The 17568-nt window shown below is 44.4% G+C and overlaps 1 protein-coding gene across 1 annotated transcript in view; it reads left to right on the plus strand.

The window, feature by feature from the left end:
* The window catches only part of LOC115476783 (urokinase plasminogen activator surface receptor-like), a 56997-nt gene extending 39966 nt beyond the window's left edge, over positions 1–17031 (plus strand). Inside the window, exons 5-7 of the mRNA XM_030213361.1 lie at positions 525–674; positions 8752–8883; positions 16862–17031. Of these exons, the coding sequence (XP_030069221.1) occupies positions 525–674; positions 8752–8883; positions 16862–17031 (452 nt within the window). The remainder of the gene's footprint in view (positions 1–524; positions 675–8751; positions 8884–16861) is intronic.
* Positions 17032–17568: the final 537 nt, after the last annotated feature.

Raw genomic sequence — 17568 nt, forward strand, 5'->3', positions numbered from 1 at the left:
TATGAGCAGGAGCAATGCCCATTTGGTCCTGCCCATTGTAGGTCTGGCCACAAAATGGCCTGGCACAGAATATTCACAGCTAATTCTGCCCGAAGTGGTCAGCATTTAAAAAAAAAAACTGACCGCCATGGACTGAATATCAACCAGCTATTTTGTAGCCTGTCTCGTGTTAACGGCCCTTCCACTGACATTCTGAGGTTGTAGCATCTCTTGGGGTCCTAACCTCCACAGGTGCCAGAGGCACTCAGGTTTCACCCCAGCTTTTAGGGAATATGCATGTCTTTTCTTCATTACATGTTTCTTTGTAGACAGACATATAGACTAGGAACTGCAAACTCTGGTTGTAAAGGGCCACAGACTAACCAAAATAACGCCAAGAAATCTGACAAATTTTTTCTGCAGATATCGTGAAAGCCCAACTTGTATGTGAAAGTCCAGAATCAGAGTTTGGGACCCCTGACATATGTGTATGTGCGTTTCTGTTGTGTGTGTCCATTTAACCTGTGTGGTCCCCTTTCCTGCAGATGAAAAGACACGGTTAATGCTGAAAGGCTGCGGGAACCTTACATCCTGTGGAGAGTTTGCAGCATTCAGCAATGGTCTCCAGCCCCTCTCGTACTCTGCTGCCATGAGGTGCTGTAAGGGATCTGCATGCAACTCTGGGACGTTTGCAGGTGAGTGACTGCATCCTGTATAGCTGTTGGAAACCTGACAGCCATTCCAAGTCTTGTCTGTTGCTGTCTTTGTCATCTTAGATAAAGCTCTCTTTAGGCTAGTGCAGGCAGTTTGACTGGACGAGCTGCACTGGAGCAACCTGAACAGATGACACTGCCTTTCCCAGGCCAGTTCTCAAAGGGAGAGGTGAATCTTAACCTGGATCTGCCACTGAAGCACTAGCGTGGCAATCTGGTTGGGAAATACCAGGCACAGGAAGCTTAGTGTGTGCATCAAATCCTCCAACAGTACCTGCAAATTTAAAGGGCCCCTCAAATTCTAGAGAGTGTGCCACAACTTGGGCACCAGTTGGACATTTAACTTTAGGCGCTCATGCGGCAGTTAAGCACTAAAATGGGGGTGAAATGACAGGCACCAAAGTGCATTTAGACACTATTCTATAATTTGACCCTAAGTGTTTTAGCATGTAACTGCAAAGAGGACGTTCACATGGGCGGGCCAAGGGCTTTCTATTTAAGCACACACTGGCTTTAATACTATCAGTTCAGTGTGTAACTGCTGCATGTAGGCCTATTTGCACCTGCCATAGAGTGGGTAATGGATCAAGTACACAAATTTGCCATTATAGGATACTAGCTTACTGTATAGATTTTAGGTGCTTAACGTTTAGCGCCCTTTATAGAACTGTACCTAGGCACTTACATTTGTGTGTGCATTAACTTAGAAAAAGCCAATATTCTGCCTAAACGCTATCCTGGAAGTATCCACTTAACTTACATAGCAGGTATTTACATACACAGGAGCAGAGCATAGGTAGGGCTCCCACTTCTGTGTGTAAGTTACAGAATACACAGGGGTGGCACAAAGGCGGGGCAAACCACTTCTGTGTGTAAGTTACAGAATACACAGGGGCGGAGCAAAGGTGGGGCCCCCACTTATGTGTGTAACTTACAGAATACTGTAATTTATATGGATACCTGCACTTATATTAACTCTATGGCTGGCATAAATACAGGTGCCTAAATGTTATGCAAGCTGATGCCAGGTTACACTAGTATTTTATAATGAAACCTAGGTGCCTACGTTCTGTTGTAGAATAGGCTTCTACTGCATGGCCTTGGGGTGCCTAATCAAGGCACCCAGTTACAGAATTGCCCCCTTACAGGGCAGTTCTATAAGGGGCAGCTATTAGGAGCCTATTATTGTATAAAGGGAAGTAGCAGCTACTTTCCTTTATAGAACCATACTGTAAGAGGATATATAAACACGTGTAAATGTTACTGCTTTCTCTGTGTTTGATTCCCACTGCAGTTCCTTGTGACTCTGGGCAAGTCACTTAACCCTCCAGTGCCCCAGGTACAAAATAAGTCCCTGTATATAATATGTGAACCGCTTTGATTACAACCATAGAAAGGCGGTATACCAAATCCAGTGGTGTGCTGGAGCCGGCTCTCACCGGTTCTGCAGAGCCGGTTGTTAATTTTTGAACAATTTAGAGAGCCGGTTGTTCTGCTCTCAGCTGTGACTTGAATGGGGTTTTTTTTTTCCACAAATTGCAGCAGGAGGCTGGAGGCACGCATGCCCAAACACACCAGCTGTCACCTGATATTGGTGCATGCGTGGTGTGTGGCAACCCTGCCTCCTTGTGCTGCACTGCAGGCAAGAGGTTAGTGTGCATCGTCCGTCCGAGTTCCTGATTCTCTGTCCCCTGCTACTGCCCTTCCCACTGCCCCATGCATTGAACTTTGTTTCTTCCCTCCGTATCTGCTCCCTCTCCCTGCCTCCCTCCTTCAACCTCTCCTCCCCATCCCCTTGCCGCAGTTCGACCTGATCGTTACTTACTTGCAGGTAGGCAAAGGACACTGTCGGGACTAAGGAGGCAGCCGATCTACTCCAGGGTAAGAAAGGAAACCAATTTGTTTAATCTTTGTTTTCACTCCCCCCCCCCCCCCCCCCCCACAGCTGTCCTGTAGTGAACCAAACAAAGCAATCAAACCTATGATCTGCTGCATCCACATTCTCGTTTTTTTTTTTTTTTTAATTCTTGGTCCATCTGTAACAAGTCTAAAGCTGTTTCAATTGGATAGGCAGTGCCTTAAAAGGTGGAGGACAAAGTTTTTGTTTCGTTTTTTTTTTTTTTTTACTTATTGGACAGATTTTTTATTTATTTGAAAGCTTTCCATATAATATAAATATCATGAAATAACAATTGAATATCACTAAAACATCTTTAAAAATTATTATAGCTGGTAGAAATAGCAATCTTAAACTTTGTATTTTGTGCTCATTTTTCTACACTAAAAAAATAAAAATAAATAAATACACTGTCTGTATACAATACAGATGGCCAAATTTCAGTGAGGATATCCTGTTTCCTGATGGGTTCATCTTAACTGTTGTTGTAATCTACCTTGGGAAGCCTTGTGTTATAAAGATGATGATGGAATATATTGAAATTAAATGGAAGTAGAATTAAACTCTCCTTTCATTGGGGCACATGGAATCAGATCTTAATCTGTTTGGTAGAAGTTTACCTTTTAGATACACAAATTGATTATTCTGTTTTGAACATGATTCAGGGGCAAGTGGTTTTATTAGTCAAAATAAAAATATTTTGTTTCTTACAGATTTCTTTTGTTTAAACATAAATGGGCCATAAGCCCCTAATGCAGCCCATTGGTTTTCTTATATTTTGTTCTTGTGATAAATTATACTGTGTCAAAACTGAAAACTCTTGTCTCTATCTGGTCGATAATAAAAGGAGCTCATTGTGAACACTATCCACCCTAAAAAGTTGATTTGTGGCTGTACATGAAGAATTATGATATTGGCTAAATACGTGTATGTGTGTGTCTCTAGTCCTGCATCCTAAGTTTATATAATCCTTTCAAGAAATCCAGTTAATCTTTTAACTTATTAGTGGAGCATAACCGCAGAGTCATCGTATGGTCGCATCTTCAATATTGTAATACTAGTGCCCATCTAAGGAACAGCCAGGTTATTTTGAGTTAGTCTTCACTTGCTTTCCTTGTGCCATCACTATCCAGCAGGTAGGCAGTGTCTTAAAAGATGGAGGATAAAGATTTTTTTTTACATTAAAAGAAGGTAAATTTGGATGTAAGGATTGTTTGAAAGCACGCTCCCTCCCCGGGTATAGCCAGCTCTGCAATTGTTTTTTTTTTTTTGGCGGGGGTGGGGGTGGGGGGTGGGGGGGCATAGAGGTGTGGGGGGGGGGGGCGCAGAGGTGGAGCAGGGAGAGAGCCTGTTGTTAAAAATTTACCAGCACACCACTGACCAAATCCCATCTCTCTTCCCTTTCCCTTTCTAGAATTACTCCCTTAGCACAAAGCTTATGTCACAGGAAATCCCCTCCCCTTACTTTTGCTGATATACAAAATGAAGAACGCTGTCTGTCGACTTTTGATTATTATAATGCTATCTATCTTGAACTACCAATGTCTACATTCCAGTCAATGCAAATAGTTCAAAATGCAGCAGTTAGGATAACACTTGGCTGTTCTAAATATTACTCCTTGACTTGAAATCATACATTGGTTATCAATAACTATGTGAACAAAATTTACGCCAGTGGCGTAGCCAGACTGCCAATTTTGGATGGGCCTGAACCTAAAGTGGGTGGGCACAAAATTTTCTCTCTATTCCCCCTTCCCCAGCAAAATTTAGTCACACTAATCAGATGCATTTGTCACATAGGGGTAAAGTGCTGCTTTTCAGTGCATCAGGTTTCAGAAAATTTATTTAAAAGCCTAACACCCTTTTCAATGAGCTTTCAGAGGCCAAAACCTCCTCCCTCAGGTCAGCATAATGCTGTTATGGTATCCTCTCCTGACCTAAGGAAGGAAGTATTGGTCTCTGAAACTTTATTAACACAGGTACCATATTACTTTATCCTAAATTAAAATAAAATTATTTTCTTTACCTTTGTTGTATGGTCATTTACTTTTTCTCACTGTGTTGCTCCCAGTCTCTAGATTCTGCTTTCCTTCGTCTTTCTCTTGCCAGGGTTTCCTGTCCATTCACCACCTATGGCTTTTCATCTTTTCCTCACCTTTGTTCTCCACATGCCCCTTCCTCTTATTCTCCAGTCTTTCCCTACTCTGTCCTCTCCCTCTTTCCATCCAGCAGCTCCCCTCTTTCTTTTGCATCCAGCGTCTCCTTTTTCTCCCTACCCTTCCATCCAGTGTCTTCCCTCTTTCTCTCCTCATCCTTCCACCCATCTACCCTCTCTCCTGATCCTTCCATCTAGTGTCTCTATCTCTCTACCCTTTTCTGTTCAGTCTCCCCTCTCTCTCTCTCTCCCCACATCCTTCCAGTCTCTCCCCTTTCTCTCTGCATCCTTCCATCCATCTCCCCTCTTTCTCTCCCTATCCTCCCATGTCCAGCGGCTCTCTCCCTTCCCTCCTGTCCCTTCTTCCTCTCCCTCCCATGTCCCAGCGGCTCTCTCCCTTCCCTCCAGTCCCTTCTTCCTCTCCCTCCCATGTCCCAGAGGCTCTCTCCCTTCCCTCCAGTCCCTTCTTCCTCTCCCTCCCATGTCCCAGAAGCTCTCTCCCTTCCCTCCAGTCCCTTCTTCCTCTCCCTCCCATGTCCCAGCAGCTCTCTCCCTTCCCTCCAGTCCCTTCTTCCTCTCCCTCCCATGTCCCAGAAGCTCTCCCCTTCCCTCCAGTCCCTTCTTCCTCTCCCTCCCATGTCCCAGCAGCTCTCTCCCTTCCCTCCAGTCCCTTCTTCCTCTCCCTCCCATATCCAGCAGCTCTCTCCCTTCCTTCCAGTCCCTTCTTCCTCTCCCTCCCATATCCAGTAGCTCTCTCCCTTCCCTCCAGTCCCTTCTTCCTCTCCCTCCCATGTCCCAGAAGCTCTCTCCCTTCCCTCCAGTCCCTTCTTCCTCTCCTTCCCATGTCCCAGCAACTCTCTCCCTTCCCTCCAGCCCCTTCCTCCTCTCCCTCCCATGTCCCAGCAGCTCAGCCATTTTTCCTCCAGGTCCGCCCATCCGCATCCTTCGCGCTGTCTCTATCCCTTTTGTCCCACGGAGGTAGCGCTTCCTTCCTGCCCTGTCTTCTCCCGAAGCTCCGCTGCATCGGTCCCTCCCTGCAAGTAGAATCCTCCTTCGCCGGTTGCGCTGCGCTTCGCTCCTCCCCCTGCCGCGTTCATCCGGCCCTAAACAGGAAGTGCATCACAGAGGGCCAGATAGACGCGGCAGGGGGAGGAGCGTAGCTGCGCGACCGGCGAAGGAGGATTCTACTTGCAGGGAGGGACCGATGCAGCCGAGCTTCGGGAGAAGACAGGGCAGGAAGGAAGCGCTGCCTCTGTGGGACAAAAGGGAGACAGCAATGCAGATGGGCGGGCCTGGAGGGAAAATGGGTGGGCCTGGGCCCACCCAGGCCCACCCGTGGCTACGCCCTGATCTAATTACTTAAGCATCCATTCTGGCTACAAGATGGAATGTCTCCACATGTTGTTAATCGCATGCCGTGGGTTATTGTCTGTACCTCGATGAAGGAGGAGGCTAAAGTTAGTATGTGAGATAGGGCAGGTCCAGTGTTATGGAATACTTTGGAATCTGATTATTTAAAATTCTGTCAAGGGGTGAAACCGTTGGTATGAGTGATGTGTGTCTTTACGTGTCTGTAATTGATATGTCATGTGTCTCATCAAGACTTGGTCTGATATTAAAAGGGGCTTAACTGACCAGCCTCTCTAGTTTTGGTGGCAGCTTTGATTATTATTATCACATGGGACAGGATAATTCCATATATCATTTACTCAGAAGGGTATTGAGCCAAGGAGAAAGAAAACAAAACCTGATGGGACAATGAGTGTTCAAAGTCATACTAGTGGTCATTCTAAGATTGTCAGCTTAAATGTATCTTTGCAATGTAGACATATATAAGGTCTGCTATGCCTTCATCAGTACATAATGTGGAAAGTTCCAGGAGCTGCTGTAATAAAGGGTGAATAAAATGCTGAGAGAAAGTTTTTGACCTCCCTAGGATATCCTGCATTTCAGCATAATTTATGCTAAAAACATGATTAGATTCAAATGTAAGGGGCAAAGTTTTCAATCTGGGCTACAATGAAGATGGGCTATTTTACTGTTAACCTGGGCTTGTAGTAACTAGGTCAACATTGCATAAAATAGGATGATGGATCTGTGTTAAAATAGCATGAGTTGTAGTAAAAATGATCCATCTTCATGGTAGTCCACTTTGATAACTTCTGCCGTAAATGCTGATAATAAAGATAATCCCATTGAATATATAATTCAAACAAAAAGGTTATCTCCCTCATTCTATAATCTGGCATATAAAGTTAGGCACCAATTGTATGCATAGGTTATAGAATACTAGCACGTATGTGCATATAATACACACTAGAGGGCGACCAACACCAGGTTTTTTTGATATTGGCCAAAACCAATTTGTAGCCTAAATGAACCACACATTTTCAGCTGAAACTGAAACCAGTATGGCGCAATCCCTCCTACTAAAAGCATGTCGCACACACCCTCCCAGTCCCCTCAACAGAAAGTGGGCCCCCCTGACCAAAAGCGTCACCCTCCTACCACCTGTTGGCCCACCCCCCAAGCCTACCTTAGAAGTCCTGGTGGTCTAGTGGCCTAATCATGGCAGGAGTGTTCTCCAGTTGCAAGACTGCTGCTGGAGGTCGTGGCAGCCATTAGAATTTGGAATCGGCATGGCAGGAGCAATCCCCAATCCCTCCTTATCCCTTCCCATGTGATCCAACCTCCCTCTCAGAATCCCCTCCAACAACTGATTTTCCCCCTGCATGACATGCCTTGTTATTCTGCTCCTCCTCCTCAAAATCAAGGCCCCCTTTATGGGCTCCCCACCCTTTTGTAAGGTCAAAGGTCCCCCTGCCAAATCCGATCCCCCCCTCCCCTAGGCCAATTCCACCTACCAATCTGATCGCCTCCTTTCCCCTCTCCTCTCCCCCAAAGGCTTTAAACCTCAACATGGGGCTCCCCAATACCTTGTAGGCCCCCTTCCATAGGGCAAAATGGCTGCTTCCACCTCTAGATACTACTTTGAGACTACTGTTAGAGGTTGCGGTAGCCATTTTGCTTATGATGCTGCGATGAGCAGGAACAAGGGGGATTGCTCTTGCTCCAACGACTCCTATGGATGTTAAAAGTAAGCCCGAGAGAGGTCCTATGGGGCTTAAAGCCTTTGGGGGAGAAGGATTGGATCGGAAGGTGGGCCTTTGGCTGTGACCTACATAAGTTTCGGCAGCTAGCTTCAGTCTAGTCAGGCCCAGATATGCAGTGCTGGTGCTATTTAATAATTTTGTTGAACAATAAACTTTGTACATACACTTTATGACTTCTGGCTTGGGCTCCTTTGTGGAAGTCCTATGGTCCTGCCATACTCGGTTTTGTTTGGTTAAAACCACTTGGACAATATTCAAGCTCTGCAGTTGACATTTCTTTTAAATGCCAGCCACAGTGTTTAAATATATATCCAGACAGTGCCGTGCCAAGGGCTGTGTGAGCGCAGTGGCTGCAAATATGAAGGGGGTGCAAAACTTGCTCCCAGACCACCATCTCATCTCATTGATTGCATAGGTGCTAGCTCTGTTGGTGCTGTGAATGATTGAGCAGCCCCATTATTGAGCAAATGCCTTCAACTTGTCCAAGAGGGGTACTTTAAGATGAGTTTAGCACCCCTAACCATTCTGAAAAGTTGGCTCCTATGATTTGTGGTGCTGAAGCAGGCAGGTGGGGGGGAGGTTGTCAGTGGATGAGTTGCACAGAGTGTATCTATTGCTTGGACAAGTAGAACGCCATGGACCTTCTCTCCTTTCCTCCTTGCCGAATGTTACTGTGGTCTTGTTCAATTTCACTGTACCTGTTTGTCATCTCTGTTGCTGTCTTTGTAACTTGCTCCAGTCACTGTCCTTAGTTCTTTAGCTTATGTATCTTCTGAGTTGAATCACTTCTGCTCTAAGGAGTCTTAATTTGAGCTTCTGCCACTAGAAGTGAATGAGTAGATCCATCTCATATCTTCTTAACGGTATCTCCTGTCTGTTCTTTCTCACGTACAGAATCTGAGCCTGGGAAGGAAAATGGTGTGGAGTGTTACAGCTGTGCGGACTCAGAGCAGGGGGGCTGTTCTCCAGAGCATGTGAAGAAGATGAAGTGCACTGGTGCTATGACTCAGTGTCTGGATATCATAGGTACAACCCTACAGTTTCATTCTTCCAGTCAGGGCCTTGAGAGTCCAAAACCTATAACCTTAAAGACTACTGGGGACCTCATAGCCACTCAGGTTTTCATGAAATTCACAATGAATATGCATAAGTTAAATCTACAGATGGGAAAAGAAACCACCGAGGTGGTGTGGAAAGAACCACCAAGGTGGAGGAACTGCAAAGTTCCTATGAACGTGAAACAAATATCCAGAGGAGTAGGGTGAATGGATGGCTCTTCAAACACAAACCATGGAAACAAAAGTCTATGGCATAAAGAGATTTATTGTTGTGGATACACTCAACCCTTATGAAGATATGTTGCTGTGTTTCGGCATAAATGCTTGCCTCAGGAGTCTTTGCTAGTGTAAATTATGTGTTAGAAACAGTGTGTTGAGTAGTCTAAACACAAGTTTTCTCGCACAATTGCACTTTTGCGATTCTCTCAGGCAGCACCACATTTTATTAAAGATTACTTACTTAAGTATTTAGACTACTCAACACACTGTTTCTAACACTTAAATTACATTCTCACACCAGCAAAGACTCCTGAGGCAGGCATTTATGCCGAAACTCGGCTCCATGTTGTCTTCAGATGATTTGAGTGTATCCACAACAATAAGCATCTTTATGCCATAGACTTATGTTTCCATGATTTGTGTTTGAAGTGCCATCCATTCATAGGAGCCAACTTTTCAAAATTATTGGGGGTGCTAAGCCCAATGGAAATAACCCCTCCCTGGACACATACAAGGAATTTTCTCAATATTGGGGGTGCTCAAGCACCCACAGCACCCACAGAGTCGGCTCCAATGTGTCCATTCACCCTACTCCTTTGGACATAAGTTAAATCTGCATACATAAGAGAGACAGTGTATACAAATTTAATTTAATTTAAAATAGGATTTTTTATTTTTGTTACATTTGTACCCCGCGCTTTCCCACTCATGGCAGGCGCTTTCCCACTCATGGCAGGCTCAATGCGGCAGGCAATGGAGGGTTAAGTGACTTGCCCAGAGTCACAAGGAGCTGCTTCTAACAATAAGTTTCAGAACCAGGTTCAATAGATCAGGGACTATAAAGCAATATACAATTTTATTGTTTTTCACCTTATTAACAATTATTTTGGTCTCGGCATGTATTTTATTTATTTATATATATACTTATTTAGCTCATAACTTTTTCGAAGGCGAGTTACATTCAGATACATACCTATCTTTTTCAATAATAAAAATTCAAATTCAGTATAAATCCCTTAACAATATTATCAACCCTTTAACATTTTCCAGTTAATTACAATCACACCAAACCTAGATTCTTTGTTAACACAATTCTAAAATCATAATTGGCCTTGAACTGCCCCCTATCCTATTGAAGAGAGTAACTAGGTGTTACAGAACGCTTAGCTACCCGCCTGGGGCTAACATTGCGGCCTCTTAGAGGGTCTATCTCCAGCAGAGCTCAGGTCTACCTGCCGCTTATGCTCTACACTAGCAACCCTCCACCCCCACGTACTAGGTTCCAATTGCCTCTGTGTGAGTCTCCCACCCACAAGTTATTCCCCAGTGATTTCTTGGACACAGGGGTCACACTCCAGGGGTCCCCCAGTTCCTAGAAAGCACCCACAGACCCAAGAACATAAACCACCAAGATTCTTAGTCAGTCTAGACAAGCTAAAAAGGTTTGTTGTCAGAAAAATATTGAACAGTGAACCATAAAAACAGATGGAACAAAAACAGCAAACAATAACAGGTAACTGAATATGGATCAATATTAAAACTATCTAAACATTTAATCAATACCTGGATAGTGCCTGGAAAGTACAGGAAATATAGCTGCTCACAGGGTACAGAATATAACTGCTCACAGGGTCTCAGTGAAGAGATCTTTCTTTCTCCTCTCCCTGGTTGAGACTGGGGAAAAAGCCAGTACATTTTGATTGAATTTGAGCTCCTGCGCCATTCAGAGCCCAGAATAATATTTTATAAAAGTAGATGACCACATCACTGCAGGTTACTTCCTTTCTGTGTTAACCTAAAGAAGGAACAGTCATTTTTCCTGTGACAGCTTTAAACATAAACATGTACCACCTGCTGGCCAAACTAGAGAAATACACTTCCATGAAATATTCTTAGAATTCATAAATTCACCATTTCATTCCACTTCCCCCCTTAAGAGAGAGAACTTGGACTGTGGCCTCTATAGACTCCTGATTGGGTCTTGACAGTCCAGTGTCAGGGCGGTTCTGGCTTTTACGTTCTGGAGAGTCCATCAACATTATTATGTTCACTGCCCTTCTGGTGCTGTATGGTGAAGTTGTACATCTGCAGGGACAGGCTCCACCGAAGTAGCTTCCCATTCTCACCTGAGACTCTTTTAAACCAGACCAATGGATTGCGATCTGTGATGACAGTAAAGTCTCGCCCATACAGAATGGCTGCAGTTTCTTAAAGGCCCACACTAAGGCCAAACATTCTTTTTCAATAGTGGCATAAGCTACCTCTCTGTCAAGGAGCTTGCTACTCAGGTACACAATGGAGTGCTCCACCCCTCTGCTAATCACTTGACCGAGTACAGCCCCAATGCCATATGCCGAGGCATCAGTCTGTACCACAAATCTTTACTGGTAATCAGGTGCATCTAGTTGTTAGCTAATGCTGTCTTTAATTTTTGATTCTGGCGACCAGGTAATGATTTGGGATAGTCTCCTTTTAGTCATGTCCGTCAGGGGCTTGGCTATAGTGCTGTAGTGTAATACCCCGCTGTTCCAAGGAAGGCCAATACAGTGCACTCCATTTAAGTGCACGTCGGATAAGCGCATGCTCTGTTTAACTGCATGCCATACTTCGGTCCCGTTTTTGGCACCATCAAATTCTATGGGGACAAACTTCGGTTTAGCACACCACTGATAAGTGCAAGATTCGTTATATGCATGGTTTAAGACCGCTCCTCTGCAGGAACGACTCCGCATGAGCGTACGCATGGAATATGGAAATCAATTGGCACGTGACAAAGGGGCAATAAATTTGAAATCTCATTGGTTAATTGCCAAAGGCAGAATAAGCGAAAGAAAGTTGTTAGAGTGTACACTGGAGTCGTCGTCATCGCGCAACTGTAAGACTTTAACACTAGCTGAACGAATAGAAGTTCTTAAAAAATTAGAAAACAAAGTCAAGCATCTATTGCTAAAGAATATGGTGTCAATCCCAGTCAAATTTCACGTATCTTGAAGCAGAAAGATCAGCTTCTGGAAGACTGGCAAAACATTACAAATCCATACAGGAAATGTAAACGGGAGGGAAAAGCTGAGGATGTAGAAGATGCTCTTCTTCGGTGGTTTTCTCAAGTCAGGAGCAGACAGTTTCCTGTCAGTGGTCCACTGCTTATGGAGAAAGCTAATCAGCTAGCTGAAAGTCTTGGACTAACTGAATTCAAAGCCACTGTTGGATGGTTGGAAAGATGGAAGGAGAAGAATAACATAAAATTCAAGAAACAGCATGGTGAAAAACAAGATGCTGATGACTTTGGTGCTGAAAATTGGGTTGTTTCAGTTCTTCCTACCATCTTGAACGAGTTTGCACCTCATGGCATTTCAATAGAGACGAAAACGGTCTCTACTGGTGAGCGATTCCTGATGGAACACTTGCATTCAAACAAGCTGAAACTACAGGATGTAAAACATCGATGGACCGACTGACGATCCTCCTTTGCTGCAATATGGATGGGAGTGAGAAGTTGGAACCACTCGTCATTGGAAAGAGCAAACAGCCCCGTTGCTTCAAGAATGTTAAGTGACTTCCTGTATCATATGAGGCTAACGCAAATTCATGGATGACTGGGGAAATTTGGAAGCAGTGGCTAAAGAAGTTAGACACTAGAATGCGGGCACAAAAGTGTCAGATTTTGTTGCTTTGTGATAATTGTGCTGCACACAGTGATGATGTCAGGCTGTCTAACGTTGAGGTGGTCTTCCTGCCACCAAACACTACCTCTCTGATCCAACCTATGGATCAGGACATAATAGCCAATTTCAAAAAACATTATCGGGCTCTTGTGCTATGTCGTCTGATGAGCGTTATGGATGACCAGACTGGCAAGGATAAACATGCTGTTGAACCGGCTCATAATCTATCACTGTTGGATTCCTTACATATGCAGAAAGAAGCCTGGAATCATGTTACACAGGCAACCATTGTGAACTGCTACAAGTGGGCAAGCTTTGTTAAGGATGTGGAGATGGGCGAAACAGATGCAGCTGTTGCAAACGCGTCAGATGAACAGGCTATTGACATCCCAGCCAGTGTTACGAAAGAGGAGTTTCATCACTACATAGCTGTTGATTACGATCTACAAACAGCTGACGACAGCACTGATGTCGAGATATGCGCCTACACGCAGGCAACAGCTGATGATGAAACAGATGATGAAATGAGCAGCGAGACACATGCTGACGAAATTCAACAACCTCCTGTCATTTTTGCAAGAGCGCTGGAGAGTCTCAACACCGTGTGGGCCTATCTGGAGGCCACTGGATGTCAGTGCTATGACAGTTTTTACTATCTGGCAGACATAGTCTATGGAACTCACAGACACAAGAGTGTACAGAGGACTATGACTGATTACTTCAAGTAAGCCTAACGTATAATACTGTACGTATAATAAACAATACTGTACATATGTTTATCAGATATCAAGCTTCTTTGGGTCACAACGGTTAAGTGCACGCTCCGGTAAACTGCATGTATTTCTTTGGTCCCAGACCCTTGCACTTAAGCGGATTGCACTGTACTTGCTTTTTAGTTTCGGGAGTGGGCCAACCCTGGATAGCTTCCACCTTAGCTGGCACAGGCTTTAGCTGTACAGCAGGACCTAGTTTAGTCTGGGGGGTGGAGAGAGAGAAAAAAGCAAGCATTATTAACTAGCTTCCATAGTGTACAACCCCTTTTCCATAGTTTTAAACTGAAACTTTTTCTACAAGTAGAAACTTAAAAGTCAAAGAACTTTAAAAAGGATAGTAGGAAGTCTCAAATCTTGTTCTAAAAGACAGTTATTTTCTGTTCTTTAGTTGCTGGAAAGGTAGCACTACTACTGACCTGAATTAGGTGTTAATTGAGGTGTGAGGAAGTAGAATATTTGCAGAGGTTATTAAGGGATAATCTGATTACTGAGTTAGCTTGAAAGGGTCTGTTTGAAGCAGTCCCCTTAGATCCAAACCTATATAAATAGGAAAGGTCCCACTTCAGTTTGTTTCTGAGAAGTTCTGAGAGAAGAGGACATTTCTCTGGTAAGTGAAGATTATTTTGCTTTGTGTGTCACATCTGTGCTCACCTCGCCCTCTGGTGGCCAGAACCGGTGGCTGCTATGAACTGCCATAGACTGTCTTGCTGTTCCTACCCGGTCCAGACTTCAGCCCAGTCCAGTCCAGATCTTCCAGACTTGCTTGCTTTGTTTGAACCTACACAGCACCCGTAGTTGCCTGGTGATTGCTGCACCTGAGCTTCAGCTGCTGCTGGGCTTATTAGCCATTTTGAAACTCTCTGGCTTTGCCTTTGCCTTGCGTCTAAGGCTCTGGTATGTTGGTGCTTGTTGCACTTCTCCTAGTCCAGTGTTTGCCTGAGATTCTTGCCTGTTTCTAGTTAGTCTGTGTTTAGTTTAGGTTTTGCTTGCTTTCCTTGCCTGGTTTCTTGTTTGTAATTCTGTGTTTAGTTTCTGTTTGTCTGTGTTATGGCTTTGGGGCTGCTTGCAGCTCTTAGTTCTGTGTCTTGTTAGTCAGTGTTTGTTCCCTGTTTAGTGGCTGTTCTGCAGCTTTCTGTTCTGCCCTTTAGCTTTCCCTTCCTTGCCCAGTCTCCTGCCTTGCTGCCCATGTTCCTCCCTTTCCCCTCTGACCCTCAGTCCCTGTGCTGCCTTGCTGTTATCCAGTCCTGCCCTGTCCAGCAAGTCCTGCTGGCCACCTGAAGCCCAGAGCTCAACTCTGGGTGAAAAGTGGCCAAGTGCAGGTGAAGCCTAACTGCTTGCCTGAGATTTGCCCTGTCTCTAGCGTGGGGTGGTTTTGCCTGCCACTGCTGCTCCTCGGCAGTGGCCCAAGGGCTCACAACCTAGTTTCCAGCTTTGTAAATGTGACATTGTGCTTTGGGAATTTAAAGATTGGGGTTTAAAGGAGGAATTGTAGGTTAGTGATAGGCAGAATAAAAATATAAAAAAAGCAAACTTTATCAACTCATCTTCATACTCTTTTCCCCCTAGTTTTAAAACTTGAATTTTGTACCACAGCATTAACAGATAAGGCACAGCAGGACCTAGTTTTGGAAGCCTTCTCTCTGCAGCGAGCAACCTACCTATGAGGAAACAGGAAGTCGCAATACAGAGAAGGTGTCTGTGTCACACAAAGGCAGCATGCTTACGCTTACAGCAGCCTCGAAGATGGAAAGGCTGCAGTGGGAGGAGAGTGGAGAGGTGGAGGAGTGACACCGGAGCCTGCAGGAAGGAGTTGGAAGGAGAGAGATGCCAACATGCAAGCCGTTTGGGGGGGGGCAATGCTCCCCCCTCCAAACTACACCCATGCATATCTGGCTCCTATAACTTAGCCGGTCAGCTAATGAATATCAGCTTAACCAGCTATGTTTTTAGCAGCAAAAACCCCCCAGAAATTTTAATACTGGTCACTGGATACAGTCCTGACATTGAATTTCCAGGTTTGTTGCCAAACCCAAGAAGTAGCTGGTTCCCTCCTGCAGTCTGAATATTGGCCCTGTTGTTTCTGCCAAAGGAGATGTTACAGAATACTGACTGGAAGGATGTCCCAGCTGTTGCACCTGTCATATTTACTGTTTTCTTATTTGAATCTTAACAAAACAGCAAATAAATAGTAATTATGCATTAAAAGTTGCAGAAAGTTGTTGACTTTAACTTTGTATCATGTGGAGGTTGTCTCAGCTTCTGTTCACATAACAATTCATTGAAGCATACAAGTTGACCAGGGGCGGTGATCAGCATCTTTTAAAAAAGTAAATTAGACCTGGATGCACTGAATATCCCCTTCCAACTCGTTCAGCATGATTAACCAGGCAGGAGTCCTCAGTTTCTATTTATGAACACACTGATCCACATGTAGTGACACATGCATTAAAAAGATGTATAACCAGCTGTCCAATGTTGGGGGAGCCCAGGGGTGGACTGGACAGGGGGCAATGCATTCCCTTCTCCCCTTCTGTGTGCATTTATGTTTCAACAATTTTTTATTGGTGACATTCAAATAGATTGCAAACAACAATTTAGGTATCCAAAATATAACTAACAAAATAGACATAATGCAAATCAGACAATCAAAACCATCATCTAACTTTTTTGTTTTAACATTACCCCCCCCCCATCCCATACCCCCCTGTAACCTAGTGCTTTTATGTGCACAAAAATTTTGAATTCAAGGAAATATGGCCAACAATCCAGCAAGAATATGGAATGTTTTATTGACTATACCCCTACAGCCCCCTCTCAACCCCTCTACCCCTAGTAAGCCCTATCACTCTGGTCTCCAAGGGCCTAGACTCTGATAGCCCCCCCAAGACCCAACGTTCCGCCCAATCTGAAATTCCGTGTGCATTTAAAGTACCTTTGCTGGCACGGATGCCGAAGCCCCACCTGCCAAAGAAATTAAATGCCTCAGACACTCCATTCCAACTTGTGCTGCTGTTGTAATGTGGAAGTCAGCAGCATGCTTCAAGCCGCCGATGCTGGAGGCACGCTGCCAATTTCCGCATTACAGCAGCAGCTATAGGTGGAGGGGAGCAACTTAGACACCTAATTTCTTTGGCGGGGCTTAGGCAACCTTGCCAACCATTTGGGGTGTCGCAGGTTTGGAGGAGGCCTGAGCCCAAAGAGGGGGTCAAAGCCCCCCATGGCTATGCCACTGACATTAACATAAGAAAGTGTTTCACAAAGTCTGCTTTCTCTTTTTGTACAACTCCAGGTGATACACACAACCGGATCATTATGAAAGGCTGTGCTACAGCCTCCTTCTGCCAGCGATTATATCCAGACTTCCGGATTCCTGTGAAGAGCAGCACTAGCTGCTGCTCTGGATCACTTTGCAACCAAGTGGGTATTGGTACCAGTGAAGAGGCGAAAACCAAGAACTGACCTTATTTACTTGTCTCCTAACCTACTACCCCTCCTCCCGCCCCCAAGCACAGTAGCACAGACCACTTACATCTAAGCCAACAGAGGTTTTCTATGGATGAAGAGCATCCTGTTGGTATAACCCCACCCAGCCTCACATTAGAATACTGCCTGGGGTGTAGAGATGGGCTGTTATATGTAACAATATGGGAAATGAAAATTACGTATTTTGTGTCATTGTATGTTGTTAAAACCCGACAAAGAGACGAAAAAAAACATCACAGAAATTTGTATTTTGTTATTTGCTAATAATAGCCCCCTCTCTGGAAAGAGTGCATCCTATGTGGAAAAAGAGTGCATTATTTCCAAAAGAGCACACATTTTTTTTCAATAATGTGCTACTGCGCATGCGTGAACAGCATATTCATGCTATCAGGAAAAGAGCGTACATTCTAATAGAAAGATTGATCATTATCCCCCTAATTAGTGCCAATAATTGGCTTTTAAACAAACAATTATTGGTGCGAATTGAAATCAGTGTACATGTACACGGGAATA

The sequence above is a fragment of the Microcaecilia unicolor genome, chromosome 8 (assembly GCF_901765095.1).
Source record: "Microcaecilia unicolor chromosome 8, aMicUni1.1, whole genome shotgun sequence".
NCBI classification, from domain to species: Eukaryota; Metazoa; Chordata; class Amphibia; order Gymnophiona; family Siphonopidae; genus Microcaecilia; species Microcaecilia unicolor.